Genomic DNA, 17,310 nt, shown 5'->3' on the forward strand with positions numbered 1-17,310 from the left:
CAGCTCTTGTGTGTACGCACACATGATCCTTTTATCCTGCTCAAAAAAAAAAAGAAAAGACTCTTCTGTGCATACCCTTATGTGCATACGCACAACCTGTAACACCCTTCCTGCCGGCAGCGCTCGCACATCATTGTGCGTATGAGCACCCCCAATTTTGCTAGAGTGCATACGCACACGTTCTTGTGAGCACTTACACGTCCTTGTGCGTACGCACAAGTCACGTTCTGAATGTGAATTTGAAAGTTACTCTTTTGCTTCTGACCCAACTCTTTTTTTCTTCACCCTTCCGATCCTACCCCAGCCCAACCCAGTCCACCACCCCTTCTTCCGGCGATCCCGTTGCTGCCGCGTCGTCGCCTCCCTTTTCTCTTTCTTCTCTTTTCTTCTTCTTTCTTTTTCTTCTTATCTCTTTAATCTATTAATTAGTAGTAAAAAAAATATTTTTTGTCTCAATTTGTTTCCATCCATATATATATATATATATATATAACAATTAGAACATCCATATTAGAACAATTATATTATATTTAACTAATAACACTATAAAATAATAATTAGAACAATCATATTTAATTAATATTTATTTAATTTGGATCACTAAACTTCAGAATCATAAACAATATCTTTGGAGTATAGAGCTTATTAGACAGTTAATGATTTATTATTAATTTCATTCGATCTGATTATTAATTAGACTCAATTAACATGTGTTCCAATAGTGCACTGATAAAAATTATTATTAGTAAAATTTTTTAAATATTTTCTCTTAATAAATATAAAACAAATACATAAAACTTAAATTTTTTGTATTTTTAATAAAAAAATTTTAATTTATAATTTTAACATATTTTCTTACAACACAAGTTAGCTAAACTCCTATTAATTTAAAAAATCTTTGTATAAGTGATACTGTTACTATATATATATAATCATTTAAAAATTAAATTGGATCCTTTGATTATAGTTTGTCCTCTTTTTTCAAATAAATTAGACAATCCAATTTGGTTATTATTAGTTTAAAAAAATAACTTTATATAAAAGAACACCCAAACTTTCAATAACAATATATTACACTACGAATTTGTTTGGGTAAGTTTCTAAAATTTTTTTTTAAGTTATCTTTTTTCAAAAGATTTTATAGAAAAGTAAAAGTAATTTTATATTTTAATATCTCTTGCAAAAGATCTTTTTATTTATCAATTATATTTGGGTATAATTATATAAAAGTATTTTTTTATTTATTTATTACATGAAAAATATTTTTTTAAAGAAAAAAGATATTTTAAAAAAAATAAATAAATATTAGCTTCTTAAAAAAGATGTTTTTTTAATTTTTCTATTACTTTTACTTTTATTACTAAAAATTTATCAAATATGTTAAAAAATAAAAAAAAAATTTTTTTCATTGAAAAAAGATATTTTTTTATCAATTTAATGGTACACAAACAAACTCTACATATTTAATCCATATAAAAAAATTAACCCAAAAAGTATAGTTTCTTAAATAAAAATTGAAAAAAAAAGTTTTGCAATAAAATTTCAATAATATTAGTTCATTAAAAATTTATTATAAAATAATATTATGTATCCAAATTTTTTTATTAACTAAATTTAATTAAATTAATCTAAAATAATAAAAAATTGTTGTAATTAATATTATTTCTAATCTTATTATTTAATTTAGTTAAATTTAATTTATAAAAAAAATTAAATGTATAACATTCCTCCACATTATATCTCCCCATTCTTTAATGAATTGTCAACGTCCTTGAACAATCAGAACTGTTTTCTCCTATTTGACCAATCATCACACTAATTAATCAAGGAAAGTTGTTTTTTGGTAAAAAAAAAAATAAAGATGCACAGCAATTTCCTTCTGCGGTTTTTTTTTTTTTTGTTTGTTTTGTCGCTAGCATATGCTTATTCATCTTTCTAGAATGAACATTTTCGCATTGCATAGTTCATAGTGCTACTCTACTTAGGATGTCAATGGGTCTTGCTCTCTGTCTCTGTCTTCAGAATTAATTTTCATTCTTATTCCTTTTTTGTTATAGAAAAATAATTGTCTTCTTCGCATTCCTTACATTTTTTGCGAGTTTCATTTTTCATCTCCTTATGTTTAACATTCATATGGAAACTATAATAAAAAATATAAAAAAAAATAAAAAATAAACTACAAAATATTATTACAAACACACAAATATATCTTATCTAAGATTATAAATCCAGAAATATAACATAACAAATCATAGTCTATAAAATAATGAAAAACTTGTTGTGTGAGAGGAGTTAAGTTATGTGGTTGGGTTATGCCCAGGCCCCCTTTGTTTCTTGGGGGATTTTAATGAAATTGCACATGTGGAAGAAAGGCGAGGCACTGATAGCTTGCCTTTGTCAGCGCAAGAGTTTAAGGATTGGATATATGATATGGGATTGGTGGACTTGCCAATTAATGACCGGAAGTTTACATGGTTTAGAGGACGCTCTTGTAGCCGTATTGATAGAGCCCTTGTTAGCCTGGAATGGCTTGAGGCGTTTCCAGAAACTCGCTTAAGAGGTGGTCCACGGAGATTGTCAGATCACTGCCCAATTATAGTGGAAGACAAGAGGATAAGGGTTGGACCGAGACCGTTTCGTAGCCTTGATACGTGGTTTACACATGAAGGGTTTCTAAGGATGGTTAAGGAGGAGTGGAGAGGGTCGGGGGATATACAATTCACCGATAAATTGAAGGCATTGACAGCTCCTTTGGTAAGATGGCATAGAGACAACTATGATGACATTGATAAGAAAATCATGAAGTTTGAAGAAGAGATCAAGAAAATTGATGACATGGTTGGTAATGGGACGTATGATGGAACAGTGGAAGCAAGGAGGAAGGCTTTAGTTACTTGCTGCGAGAAGTGGTATGTGAGGAAAGAAATACATTGGAAGCAGATGTCGAGGTCTAGGTACGCGAGGCACATGGATAAAAACACGAGGTATTTCCATAATTTAGCTTCTGCGAGAAGGAGGAATAATAGAATTGATACTCTGGTCATTAATGGAAGGTTGATAAGGAATCAAGCGAGGATTAAGATAGCCATAAGGGAGTTCTACAAAGAGCTATATCATCAAGAGAAGTCTCCGATGGTGGGGTTCAGGGATGGGCTGGTGGAAAGGATCGCCGAGGAGGATGCTAGGACTCTAGAGATGGTACCAACACCGGAGGAGGTTAGAGAGGTAGTATGGGATTGTGAATCATCCAAGGCTCCAGGAAGTGACGGTTACAACATGAATTTCATAAAGAAGTGTTGGGGCGAAATCGGCTCTGAATTCACCACAGTGGTAATGGACTTCTTCCAAACTTCTAGATTGCTGACATACGCCAATGTAACCTAGGTGGCGTTGGCCCCTAAGTTTTCTGGTGCTAAGGAAATCAAAGATTTGAGGCCGATTAGCATGGTGGGATGTGTGTATAAAGTTATCTCAAAGATGCTAGTTAGGAGGATGAGAGCAGTTATGCTAAGATTAGTAGGTGAGACACAGAGTGCGTTTGTCAAGGGCCAGAAGATTCATGATGGGGCGCTCATCGCATGCAAAACAGTTCAGTGGATCAAAATGAGGAAGTTGGAAGCTGCGATAATAAAGTTAGACTTTCAAAAAGCATATGGCAGAGTAAAGTGGAAGTTCGTAGACCTTGTACTACAGAAGATGGGATTTAGACAGAGATGGAGGGCATGGGTTATGGAGTGTGTGAGTTCCTGTTCTATGTCAATTTTGATAAGTGGCTCACCTTCTAAGCCGTTCAAGATGGAAAAGGGCCTGCGATAAGGTGATCCTTTATCTCCATTTTTATTCATACTCGTTGTTGATGTCTTACATAGAATGCTTGAGGAAGCAGTTAGAAATGGGCGCGTATCACCATTGTTGGTTGGAAGAGATCAAATTGAGTTGTCGCATTTCCAGTTTGCTGACGATACTATTTTGTTCTGTCCTCCTAATGATGAGACCATCAAGAATTACAAGAGGTTGCTTTGGTGCTTTGAGTTGATGTCAGGTTTAAGTATTAATTTTGAGAAGTCGAGTTTAATTCCTATTAACTGTGACGAACAGTGGGTACAGTGTATGTGCAGTGTGTTAGGTTGCAAGCAAGACTCCCTTCCAGTTAAATATCTGGGCATATCTTTAGGAGCGAACCCAAGACTGGTAAGACGTGGAAGCCGATAATAGACAAAGTAGAGGATAAGCTTAGCCTTTGGAAAGCCAAGGTGCTCAATAAAGCCGGTAAGTTGGTGCTTATCAAATCTGTGTTGAATAGCCTTCCGATTTATTATTTAAGCCTATATAAGATGCCAAAGGCTGTTGCAGAAAAACTGATATCCTTGCAAAGAAGTTTTCTATGGAGTAAGGATGATGGAAGGCCTGGTATAGCCTTGGTAAAGTGGGAAGTAGTGCAGACTCCTAAAAGGTTAGGCGGGTTGGGAGTTGGAGATGCTATGATACGCAATACAGCCCTTCTGTTTAAGTGGTGGTGGCGATTCTCTAAGGAAGAGTGTCCGTTGTGGAAGAAGGTGGTATGCTCTTGTAATAACTTGAATCCACATGAGCTCCTATCCTCTCAGAAATTACCTGTTCGGGAGGGGTCCGTGGAAGGGTATATGTCAGATTCAGTTCAAGGATCAAGAAGTTAGGCAGAGGATGATTACTGGTTTGGCTATGAAGGTGGGTGATGGGAGACGTACTCGGTTTTGGGAGGATGTCTGGATTAGTGGAGGTTCTTTGAAAGATCGATTTCCAAGGCTCTTCTTTGTTTCAAACCAAAGAGGATCAGTGATAAGGGATTGTGGGTTTTGGGATGGGTTAGTTTGGATATGGAACTTCCAATGGATGAGAGAACTTTTCCAATGGGAGTTGGATTTAGTGAACCAGCTTCTTAATCCTTTGAGACTAGTCAAACTTGCATTTGGGAGAGAGGATAGAGTTGTGTGAAAATATGATAACAAATGCATTTTTTCTACTAACTCATTTGTGCAGGTGTTGCATGTGGAAATAGTTCCGGAGGATATATCAAGTTACAGCTTTACTAGGTCGATTAAGAAAGGGCTTGTTCCTCCTAGAGTGGAGCTATTTGTTTGATTTGGATTGATTGGCAGGGTCAATACAAAGGCGAGACTGCGTCGGCTAGGGGTTATTAGCCAACAAGACACTCTATGTGTTTTATGTAACACAAGCGATGAAAATGATTACCACTTGTTTCTTAGTTGTAGTTTTACTTGGCAGGTGTGGTGTGCTTGGTTATTGATGAGCGGATAATTTATACGCTTTTTGGCATTGTTTTTAGGTAGTTTTTAGTAAGTTCAAGCCACTTTTAGGGATGTTTTCATTAGTTTTTATGTTAAATTCACATTTCTGGACTTTACTATGTGTTTGTGTGTTTTTCTGTGATTTCAGATAATTTCTGGCTGAAATTGAGGGACCTGAGCAAAACTCTGAGAAGGAGGCTAACAAAGGACTGCTGATGCTGTTGGAATCTGACCTCCCTGCACTCGAAATAGATTTTCTGGAGCTACAGAACTCCAAATGGTACGCTCTCATCTGCGTTGGAAAGTAGACATCCAGAGCTTTCCATCAATATATAATAGTCCATACTTTATTTGGGAATTGATGACGTAAACTGGCGCTCAATGCCAGTTCCATGTTGCTGTCTGGAGTAAAACGCCAGAAACATGTCACGACCCAGAGTTGAACGCCCAAAACACGTTACAACTTGGCGTTCAACTCCAATAAAAGCCTCAGCTCGTGGATAGACCAAGCTCAGCCCAAAAATACACCAAGTGGGCCCCGGAAGTGGATTTATGCATCAATTACTTACTCATGTAAACCCTAGTAGCTAGTTTATTATAAATAGGACTTTTTACTAGTGTATTAGACATCCCTGGACGCCTAGTCCTTAGACCATGGGGGCTGGCCATTCGGCCATGCCTGAACCTTTCACTTATGTATTTTCAACGGTGGAGTTTCTACACACCATAGATTAAGGGTGTGGAGCTCTGCTGTACCTCAAGTTTCAATACAATTACTATTATTTTCTATTCAATTCTCTTTTATTCCTATTCTAAGATATTCGTTGCACTTCAACTTGATGAATGTGATGATCCATGACACTCATCATCATTCTCACCTATGAACGCGCGTGACTAACAACCACTTCCGTTCTACCTTAGGCCGGGCGTATATCTCTTAGATTCCCCAACAGAATCTTCGTGGTATAAGCTAGATAGATGGCGCCATTCATGGGAATCCGGAAAGTCTAACCTTGTCTGTGGTATTCTGAGTAGGATTCCGGGATTGAATGACTATGACGAGCTTCAAACTCCTGAAGGCTGGGCGTTAGTGACAGACGCAAAAGAATCAAGAGATTCTATTCCAACCTGATTGAGAACCGACAGATGATTAGCCGTGCTGTGACAGAACATAGGACCATTTTCACTGAGAGGATGGGATGTAGCCATTGACAACGGTGATGCCCTACATATAGCTTGCCATGAAAAGGAGTAAGAAGAAATTTGATGAATGTAATAAGAAAGTAGAGATTCAAGAGGAGCACAGCATCTCCATATGCCTATCTGAAATTCCCACTATTGATTCACATAAGTATTTCTATCCTATTTTATTTTATATTTATTATTAATTTTCGAACTTATCATAAACCAATTTAATCTGCCTAACTGAGATTTACAAGGTGACCATAGCTTGCTTCATACCAACAATCTCCGTGGGATCGACCCTTACTCACGTAAGGTATTAATTGGACGACCCAGTGCACTTGCTGGTTAGTTGAACAGAGTTGTGAGATTCTCTAACAGTGCCTGTAACTCTTTTGGTCCAACAACAACACTAAGATGTTGGTGCCATTACCAGGGATTATTAAGATCCCAATTCATCATACCATGATCTCTTTGAGGTATTCTTGATAGAGCCAATATTTAAATTTCATACAAGTACAAAGAGACCAACTTTGAGGATCACAATTTCGTCCACCAGTTATCTTATGTTGGGTTACAATGGACTTGCCCGAGTACATTGAAGGAGCACTTTCAGGGTTGGACTGAGGTATAAAATAGTAAAGAGGAGCGCAAGAGATGGATGGTGTGTTTTTGTGCGATCATGTGGAACATCTGGTTGGAACAGAACCGAAGGATTTTTCAGAATAAAGAAAAAGGAGCTCAAGAGATTATAAGTTTGTCCTTCCAAAGCTTCACTGAGTGGTTAGGTGTTGATTCCTTTAGTTGTTGATGGCAATGCCGGAGATGACAGAGAGATATTTATGGTCAGATCGATTGGTTCAATTTCTTTTTGTTGCTTTTCTTTTACTGCACTTGCTCCACTCTTGTGTTTAGCTCTTTTCTTCAAAAAAAAAAATAAAATCTTAAACAATAGGGTTAAGGTTTTTCAATAAGTGAAATTACTAAAAAAATCCCTATATTAGAAATAAAGTAAGAGTTATTAAGTAAATTTAAAAATTCAAGAAATTATTGGGGATGGGGCGGGGATCCCCGCTCGATTCCCCGCGCCTGTTTCAGAGGAATTTTACTCCTCGTCTCCATTCCCACAGAAAAAAATTTCCACCATTAGGGTCCATTCGGAACGATCCCGGATCCCCCTACTGGGATTTTTGACACCCCTAACTGTGCTAACATAATAGCATTATTACCCATTGATCAATCAACTATTTTATAAAAAAAATCCACAAAGCACCACAAACCTTGTATACAGAGAACTTAATAAACAAAAAATACTATTAAGAGACAGAATTAGAGCAAGCTGCTACAATAGTATATAGAACGAAATCATATGCATATGCCTTAATATAATTAGGAAAAGTATACGTTACCAATACTTAAGTCTGCCAACTATTACCAACAATCATTAATAATTAAAAAAATAACACTATTGAATAAATAATTAAAAAATAAAAAATCTGAATTTGAATAATTCTGTTCAAAATTTATCCTAATTCTATTTTGCTTTCACCCATCCCTAAACCTTACCCTCTCTATGTTGTGCCTTCTTCTTTTTCTTCTTCTTCTTCTTTTCTTCTTCCCTCCTCAGCACCGATGTTGTCTCGTTGAGAACGCCACTTTACTCAGCGCCGGCATTGCCTCTTTCTCCCTCACCTCGGCGTCCTCCATCGCGCCGCACCACCCGCCCTCACGTCGCTCTCCTCAACTGTGCCTCAGTGGCCGCGTCCTTCCTCATGTAGTCCTCCACTCGCGGTGGCCCAACTGCCGCAGCATCGTCGCGCCGCCCTTTCATCGAAGGCACGCTCGCCACCCCAGCTGCCCGATGGCATCCTCCCCGCTTGCCACCGCGCTTGCGACCCTGCTCGCCACAACGCACGCCCACCAACATGGTAACTACTTCCTCTTTGCAGTGCTGTTTCAACTTTCAATTTTTATGTTCCTCATGTCAGTAATTTTTCAATTCTATTTTTTTTCAGTTCAGAGTAAATAGTTATTTCATTTACTAGGCTTCAGGTGTTCTTTTTACGTTATTGGATTTTTTTAAGTTGGCTTTGCAATCTTTGTATGTTTTGAAATTTCAATTTTCTTCTTATTAGCTTTGCTATAAATTAAAACAAATTATTTGTTTGCAGTTCCATATTTTAATATGATTTGTGTAAGCTAATTTGTAAGACAGTATGTCCATATTAACTTCTTAGATCACTTAAATTTTGCAACTTTTCCAAAGATCGTAAGGATCAAGGATCATGGGAATCAATGGAGGGTCTATTCTACTGTTCTGCAAATCTTGTTCCTCTGACTCCAATAAAGTTCTTGGAGAGAGTAGCAAGTTTCTGCAGGGAGAGAACATCACTTGTTTATGGTTCTTTTAGAGTATAAATGGGGTGAGACACATCAAAAGTGTTTGAAACTTGTACTAAGAAAAATATTAGGAAGCATCCTTAAATTCTTTAAGGTGAATGGATTCAATCATTGATGCTATTATATATTCAATGTTGTTTTGAAACAGGTTGCAACATTATCACCTAATGTTCTAGCAAAAGTATGAGCTGCATTTTGCAATCCTAATGGCTGGATCCATTATCTTCACCTTGAATTCGTGCCTAAATGCATCCATGGTTTCAGTCCCGCTGGAGCATTCACAAGCTAAGATCCTCTTTGTAGACTACCAACTGCTCGAAGTTGCACACAGCTCATTGAATCTGCTATGCAAAAGAACATCATCAAAATTGCCAATTCTAGTCCTAATTGCTGACTCTGATTTTGATTCAACAATTGACACTTCTTCAATTAGTTATGAGTATAAGATGCTACTAGCAAATGGTGACAAAGGGTTTGAAATAGTTAGGCCAAAGAGTGAAATGGATTCTATAAGTGTTAATTACACCTCTGGAACCACACAAGGCCTAAAGGAGTAGTTTATAGCCATAGAGACGCATATTTGAATTCGCTCGTGACAGTTCTACTATTTCGAATGGATCTCTTCCCGATGTATCTATGGACAGGTCCTATGTTTCATTGCAATGGATGGTGCCTTCCTTGGGGCATGGCAGTGCAATTCAAAACCAATATTTGTCTTAGGAAGGTAAAGCCTAAGGACATTTTTGATAATGTGACAAATTACAAGGTTACACACTTGGGGGGGGGGGGGAGCTCCTAAAGACGTGATCCAAGTGTAGCAGATAGAAAGTTATTTTTTGTTTAGCTAGTTGTATATTAATGATATAACAATTTTTTAAACTAGTTCTGGAATATACTTGGTGCTCATATTAAAGATTCTTCTCATATGCATGTTCTTTAATTTCACGATGATCATTTGGATGGAATGGTTTTTCATGCAGGATTATGGATACCTCCAGATCAGAGACAGATTACTCCGGCATTTCCAATGCATTTGGCAGAAGCATTTACTCCCAAAGAGGATGCACAATCATTTAACAACAGTTAGTCACTTTGAACTCACCTTTTGATTTTACCATTCTAGCACTGAGTAACATTTATCATTTGCAGGTATGTATATGAAGAATACTCCATTGTCATCAAACAACATGGGTGGTCCGAATCATATAACCTTCAAGTTTATTGACAGATTACTTCAGCACTTCAAATTTATAACCTTCAAATTTATTGTTTTGTTTGGTTTCATGAACGGTGAACTTTGGGTTGTACTCAATTATCTTCAGATCATATGACAAATAATTATTTATTTCATTTTTATTTCTGTAGTCTTGATTAAAATAAAGTTAGTCTTCTTTACTAAAGGTTTGGAATTGTATTCAAAGTTTAGGTTAGGGTGCGCCGGAGCAAATCTAAACCTTACCTGATTTAAAGTAGTTATGAAATTAATGACATATCCAAGTAAGTTTTAAACAGAAGATACATTTATTAAAAACACATCTATTAAAGGCACATCTAACAGCAGACACATCTATTAAAGACACATCCCTGTTTATGAAATCATTTAGTTAGAAGACACATCTATTAAAAACACTTCTAACATAAGACACACTAATTAAAGACACATCCAAATAAGTTTTAAACAAAAGACACATCTAACAGAAGATACATTAATTAAAGACACATCAAAATAAGTTTTAAACAAAAGACACATCTAATAGAAGACACATCCATAAAAGACATATCCAAGTATCAATTGGTTAAAACAAAACAAGTGTTTAACAAAAGTAAAATGATATCTTCTGAAAAAGCACTCCTTAACATATCATGAAAATTAGATAAATCTACTCTCTTCATTTCTAACAACTTCTGCTTGTATGATAATTAATCAAACAAAGCATCTTAAGAACCTATAAAAGAATAATTTAACAAAAAATAATGGCTCCACCAAGCTAGTACCATTTCTGCCTAAATGAATTCAAAGGACACAAGAGAATGTTATGACATTCTACTTCTTATTCCGAAGAACATACAAGTTGGCTTTCGACAAGTTTTTGGAGCATCTCATCATTTGTAAGATCAGGTGAGGAAAGGGTCTTATCAAGTCTTTCTCTATACTGCATAATCTTTTGTTTCTTCTCCATCTATGCATCTCCCAGAAAATTGGAACAATCCTTCTCTCAGAAATTCATGTCAAACACCATGTGATCAACCACTTACAAGCTCCTACTTTGCTCCTAAATCAACAACAGAAGAAATTCACCATAGTTATAAACAAAGACTAGTCATTCATGATTAATTCAACATCTCATTATAGTGAATTGGTATTTAGTAATGATAGATTTTTAGTAAATTCAATTCTATGGTGTTTTCATTATAGCATATAATCAATTAAAAGTCAATAAACTCATCACAGCATATAGCTAAAAAACCAAAAATATCAAGAGAAAAAACCAAAAAAACTCTCTAAAAATATCTCTTAATGCTACAATTTTATATGAACAAAATCAAACCCAATTTCAAATATATCTTAATACATGTACACTACCTTATGCAAGAAAAAATTAACAAACATTCAGAATAATAACATAGAAAAATAAGTTCAAATAAAAAACTCAAACATCTCTTTTTGCTTAATGACAACAAAAGAACATATATATATATATGTCAGTACTTTGTAGTAAAAGACAGATTCTAATACAACCTATTATTTTGCTTTTTCTATGCTTTACTTCTTCTCTGATTATTCCTCAACAAATCTTACATACAATATAAAATTGTAAAAAAAGAAATATGCGAATCTTAAGAGTAAATTTTGATTTCGCATATGCTTTTAGAAAATCAAACTACTTCTTTTTGCTTAATGACAACAATCAAATGTCCAAGGGTTACAACCAATTAACAATTCAACAGTACAAAACCAAAACTAATAGACAATTTAGCACACACCATCACTCTAAAGACACATATGTAGTAATATTCAATTGCTGCAATTACAAAAAAAAAACTTTTTCTCCCTTTTCCTTCTCCTTTTAAATTAGCATTGCAAAACATCGTTCCAAGTATACAATTGATATTTTCAATACCAAATATACCTTTATCACATTCAAAATAAGTTTTATCCAAGACATATAAACACAAGGGAATTAGTTTTCCATTCTTCCTTGTCTAACAGTAACCAAAATTTCAATGAACCATGTTATATGAATGTAATACCCAATGACATGCTCACATATGAAACCTATAAAATTCTAGGTTTCTAAAAATCGTAAAGTAGCATTTATCTCTTATTGCAACACAGGCGCCGAAGGAAAGACAGGTTGCATGAAGGGGCTCCACCGCGAAGCAGGAAACGACGGTGCGCTACGGGGCTAGGACGCGAGGCAGGGATCGGCGCTTGCTGGGGACCCACAAGTCGAACAGCAATGGGGCGCTGGTAAACTTCAGCTGCGGTGTGTGTTGAGGCGCAGTCGGGGGGGGGGGGTGGTGTAGGCTTGACAGGAGGATGCGTCTTCAACTGGGCGCGATGGCAACATGCAACAAAGGCGGCGGCGCTTGGGCGACTGAGCAGAGCAAATCGAGATGGTTGCTGTCTGACGGTCCGGCAGCGTTGACTACTATTGATGGCGACGACCGTCGAAGACTGCACGAAGAAGAGGTTGCGCGACGCTAAAGGTGGAGAGTTTTGGATGTGGCTGCACAGTAGAAAGAAGTGGTCAATTTAGGTTTACAAAAGTAAATGAGGGACAATAAAATTGACCTAAGTTGATTTGGGATGTGATTTTCTAAATTTTATTGGGCTTTAGGGTCCAGCCCAACTCAAATTAGCAGATCTTGGTAGATACTAAGTTGGTAACGTAGCACTACTGATATAATTAATTAAATTCCTCACTAAAAGAATATAATAAATAAATAAATAATCTCTGAATCTCTCTCACTCTCGCTCTTTTGTATTTTACTCGCCCTTTCTTTGAGATCTATTCCCCTTACTTTAAAAACAATGAATAAAAAAAAATTTACTACAGAGGATATCCCTAGATCCTTCTTCTTCTTATGCACTAGAGTTAGAATCGTAGCTATCGGCTAAATGACACCGTTATGTTTTGTTATGTACACTTACGGTGCAACAAAAACGGATTATTGGATCGGAGCCTCTGTCTTGTCTCTGTTGTGACAAAAGCAACACTTTCCGCAGCAGAATAATAGTTCAGAATCACATAAAACACACCATCACGTTCATGCAATGCTGATCACTCCATAAATGTTGAGATTGTGATGATGATGATTATGATGATTATTATTTTGGCTTTGATTCACCAATTGGTGATGACACCTCATAAACCCTTCAATTTTGTTATTGTTAAACTTCCAATCCCCAACAATAACCCTATCTTCTCCTTCTTCTTCTTCTTCTTCTTCTTCTTCTTCTTCTTCTTCTTCTTCTTCTTCTTCTTCTTCTGATACTAACGTTGTCGATTCATCTTCTTTTTCTTCTTCTACTTTGAATTCTTGTTGTGGTTCTTCTTCTTCTTCTTCGTCTTCGAGATCATCGTCGCATTGATCTGGAACAAGAAACATCTTCAACCTTCCGTGTTCTCTCGAAGCGTAGAGAATCTCAGGTCTTTTGATTCTCACTTTGTTGAGTTGCAACCTTCCATTCTCCCTCACCGGAATAAGAGCGAAACTCGCTTGTCCCTTCTGGTTCAACGAAGAAAGCGGCGGAGGAAATGACGGAGCAGCCGCTGCCGCCTTCGAATTCCTCAATAACTCTCTTCTATTATCATTCCTATTATCCTCAACATCAAGATCTTCGATCTTCTCCGTTATCTTTTGATCTTTGTCTTCACCGTCCACTAGCGTTTCCTCGATGCTCTCAAACCCTAGACTCTCGGTGCAGAACGTCCGCTTGCAATTGCCATCGGTCTCTTCGTCAACAACCACGGTTTTCGATGGCGGAGGAGGAGGAGGAGAAAGATCGGTGATCGCCCGCGCCAAGATTTGCGAAGAGGATCGGTTAGAAGTCTTGAAACTGTTCTTGAAGGCGCTGAAAACATGGAAGAAGAGAGAATAGAAATGCTTCTTGAATATATGAAGAAGAAAAGAAAGAGGAAGAGAAAGCGAAAGAAGAATAGGGAGGTACAAAAAAAATATCGTCATGAATTGTTCCGGGATCAATAATGTATGTTTCTCAAATCAATCTTATTTTAAAAAAGAATAGAGGAAAAAAGGATTAATAGAAGAGAGTAGTGATGTGTGCTGTGTCCAAGAGAAGACAAAAGAAGAGAGATGGCTAGGGTGAGGGTCTTAATATCAACACCCTCATCCCAAAGATAGAGAGAGATATATAGTATTATTATTTATGTATGGATAATGGTGAAGATGTGAAGAGATAAGAGAGAGTGGGGAAAAAATCAAAGAAGAAGAAGAGTGTGAAAATTGATTAAGACGAGAGGGTATGTTGATGTTTGAGCTGTAGTGAAAAGAGCGAAATTAGCTAATTAGTAAACGGTGCCGAGTTCCATGTGAGATGCCCCTATTATTTCTCCCAATTTGGCACATTGCCAATTTCCCTTCCTCACTTTTCAAACCCTATCCTCACCTTAAATAGTGAGCTGGATGATGAAATTAAAAAACATGGAAACTAATTTTAGGGTGTTTGATGAGGAACTGGAAAAAGTAATTTAATTTTGGAGAGAATATAAGATATTCTATTATATTTTTTTGGATACTTTAAGAAATATTTTTTTCCTTTGAGAATTAAGAAAGGATTTTGCCAGTGTGAATGATGTATTTTAGACACAAAAAAAAGAGGTATTTCAAATTTTACTTATTTCAGAAGGATTTTTTAAAATTTTCAAACTTTTTTTGATATTTCAATTTATTCTGTTTTTTATTTTTTCTTTCCTTATTTTCTTCCAATTACCTTATGAAAGTAATGTAATTATCTTATTCAAAGAAAAAATCTTATCAATTCACGCAAGAAAATTATTTTATCTAAACAAAAATTTTGAAGAAGGAATTTAGTTAAAACATTTGAATACTGTGTTTGGATAGGGTAATTAAAAGAAGAAAATTAATTTTAGAAAGGATTCGAAATATTTGTTATTCTCTTTCGTTTCGGTATCAAAAAAGATTCGAAATATTTTATGATAAAATCATATCTCTGCATATTTAATTGAAAATTTTATAACAAAAAATTAAAAATTTAAAATAATTTTGTATGAAAGAACGTTTAAATAGCTATTAGAATTTATTATTTTTTCTCATCAATTAGTCATAAATATTTAAAAGTATGAGATAACATATATTATTGAATTACTAAAATAAAGAAATTGAGTTGATGTCTAAGTGTGTGTTTGGCAGGGTGAACGCGGATATGGACAAAATCGCGATTCGATCCGTAATAAAATCATCGGATTGGATATCGGATATCGGATATCGGATATCGTCGGATATATTCGCAAAATACAAAAATATTTTTAAAAGTTTATTTTTATTAAAAAATATTAATGAAATTCTTTTTTTCTACCTTTTTAAATATGTTTATTCTTAAAATAATATTAAATATATTTTTCTAAATAATAAAATTAAAATAATACAACATATATGATCATTATTAGTTGAATAAAATATAAGAATATTTATTTATTTATTTATTTATTTTTGCGGATCTGCGGATATGCAGATGGGTATGTAGATACGTACATAAAATTCGCAATCCGATCCTATAAGTGTGCGCATCGGATCCGATTCGATCCGATAGCCTTGTGTATTGGATCTATATCCGCACTTTTTGGATCGGATTCGAATAAATACTACGGATATCCATGAACACCCTAGTGTTTGGATTAAAGTTTGTAAAAGATAGTTTGCACAAAATTGATTTTAGATAAAAGTGAGCTGGTATTAATGTGATTTATGTTGGACAACTTTATATCAAAATGGATTGTAATAAAATAAATGTTGTTTGGATTATGTTGTTCAAAATCACTTTTAAGTGAAATTTATTAAAAAATATAAATTTAAATAATTATTTTAGTTTAATTTAAATATTTAAATAAATTTTATGAATCACTTTTATAATAAAAATTAATATTTAATTACTAAATTAAAAATAATATATAAAAATTAATAAAATATATTTTATATCAAAAATAAAAATAATATATGAATAATATATTAAAATATATTTTATTAAATTATATTATTCATTTTTTAATACTTACAGTATTCTTTTATTTAATACTATTTTAAAATATAAATTTTAATTATTTTTATTTTTATTATTAGTTATAATTATTTTTTATTTACTTTATTTTTTTAATGGAATCAATAATTTATATTATAATAAAATCACATTAATAAACTAATATACAAGAATTATACTTACAAATTTTAACAGAGCCAAACAAAATTTTTTTTATACAAAACAAAAATAAAAATTTCATACAAAAATTTAATTATATATTTAAAAGATTTGAGTACTAAAAAGACTACAAAAAAGAAATAAAGGGTAGAATTGATAAAAAAAATTCAATTTCAACGAGATTCTTTGAATGCATGTTGAGAACGTAAAATTACTTTAGCGTTTAGAGTAAAAAAATCCAAACATAAAAAAGAAGCATTCATTGCATTCAAACATGCTTTTCTTCTCTTCAATGCTAAACCAAACACAGCTTAAGTGATAATAAAAAATAGTTACTCTTTTTTAAAATTCAATGATATTTTTATTAGTTTAATTTTAATGCACTGACAATATAAAGTCACATCTATTTTTTTATGACCATTCGCGCGGTCAATATAAAAGGTAATTATTTTATTGATGTAGCGTTATATAATTAGATGCACGTATAAAACTACTTTGATAATACTTAAAAATTAAATTCTATTTTTATAAAAAATTTTAATTGCCTAAAATAGGGATATTAATTTTCCCTTCAAGTGAAGGAATTTAAATTTCTCTTTCTTAGGAAAGTACAAATCTAGACCCGATCCAAAAAACCTATGGTATTTATCCGATGCGAAATGTACGGACATAATTCGATCCACAAATTTGTCATATCGGATTCAATTCGATTTGTATATAAATAAAACTAGAAAACATATTTTAGATATGTATCCACAAATTCGATCTGGGACTTACTACCCGTAAATACAAATATAAAATTGTAACAACTCTAATTTTTGCATTAACGCAAGTTTTTTAAAAATCCAAAAAACCTATGGTATTTATCCGATGCGAAATGTACGGACATAATTCGATCCACAAATTTGTCATATCGGATTCAATTCGATTTGTATATAAATAAAACTAGAAAACATATTTTAGATATGTATCCACAAATTCGATCTGGGACTTACTACCCGTAAATACAAATATAAAATTGTAACAACTCTAATTTTT

General features: G+C 34.2%; 1 protein-coding gene across 1 annotated transcript; it reads right to left on the reverse strand.

Annotated features, from left to right (window-relative positions):
• Positions 1–12,052: 12,052 nt before the first annotated feature.
• Positions 12,053–14,326, reverse strand: LOC140174967 (uncharacterized). Its single transcript, XM_072201888.1, has 2 exons — positions 13,027–14,326; positions 12,053–12,601 (listed from the first exon to the last, which is right to left on the reverse strand). Exon 1 carries the CDS (start codon positions 14,061–14,063, stop codon positions 13,143–13,145), a length of 921 nt encoding a protein of 306 aa, XP_072057989.1. The 5' UTR covers positions 14,064–14,326; the 3' UTR covers positions 12,053–12,601; positions 13,027–13,142.
• Between the last annotated feature and the right edge of the window lie 2,984 nt (positions 14,327–17,310).

Source organism: Arachis hypogaea, chromosome 9 (assembly GCF_003086295.3).
Source record: "Arachis hypogaea cultivar Tifrunner chromosome 9, arahy.Tifrunner.gnm2.J5K5, whole genome shotgun sequence".
Lineage (NCBI taxonomy): Eukaryota > Viridiplantae > Streptophyta > Magnoliopsida > Fabales > Fabaceae > Arachis > Arachis hypogaea.

What these genes read in the sequence shown, in the direction of transcription:
- LOC140174967 (XM_072201888.1), bottom strand. Translation starts at nt 14,063, where the DNA reads ATGACGATATTTTTTTTGTACCTCCCTATTCTTCTTTCGCTTTCTCTT.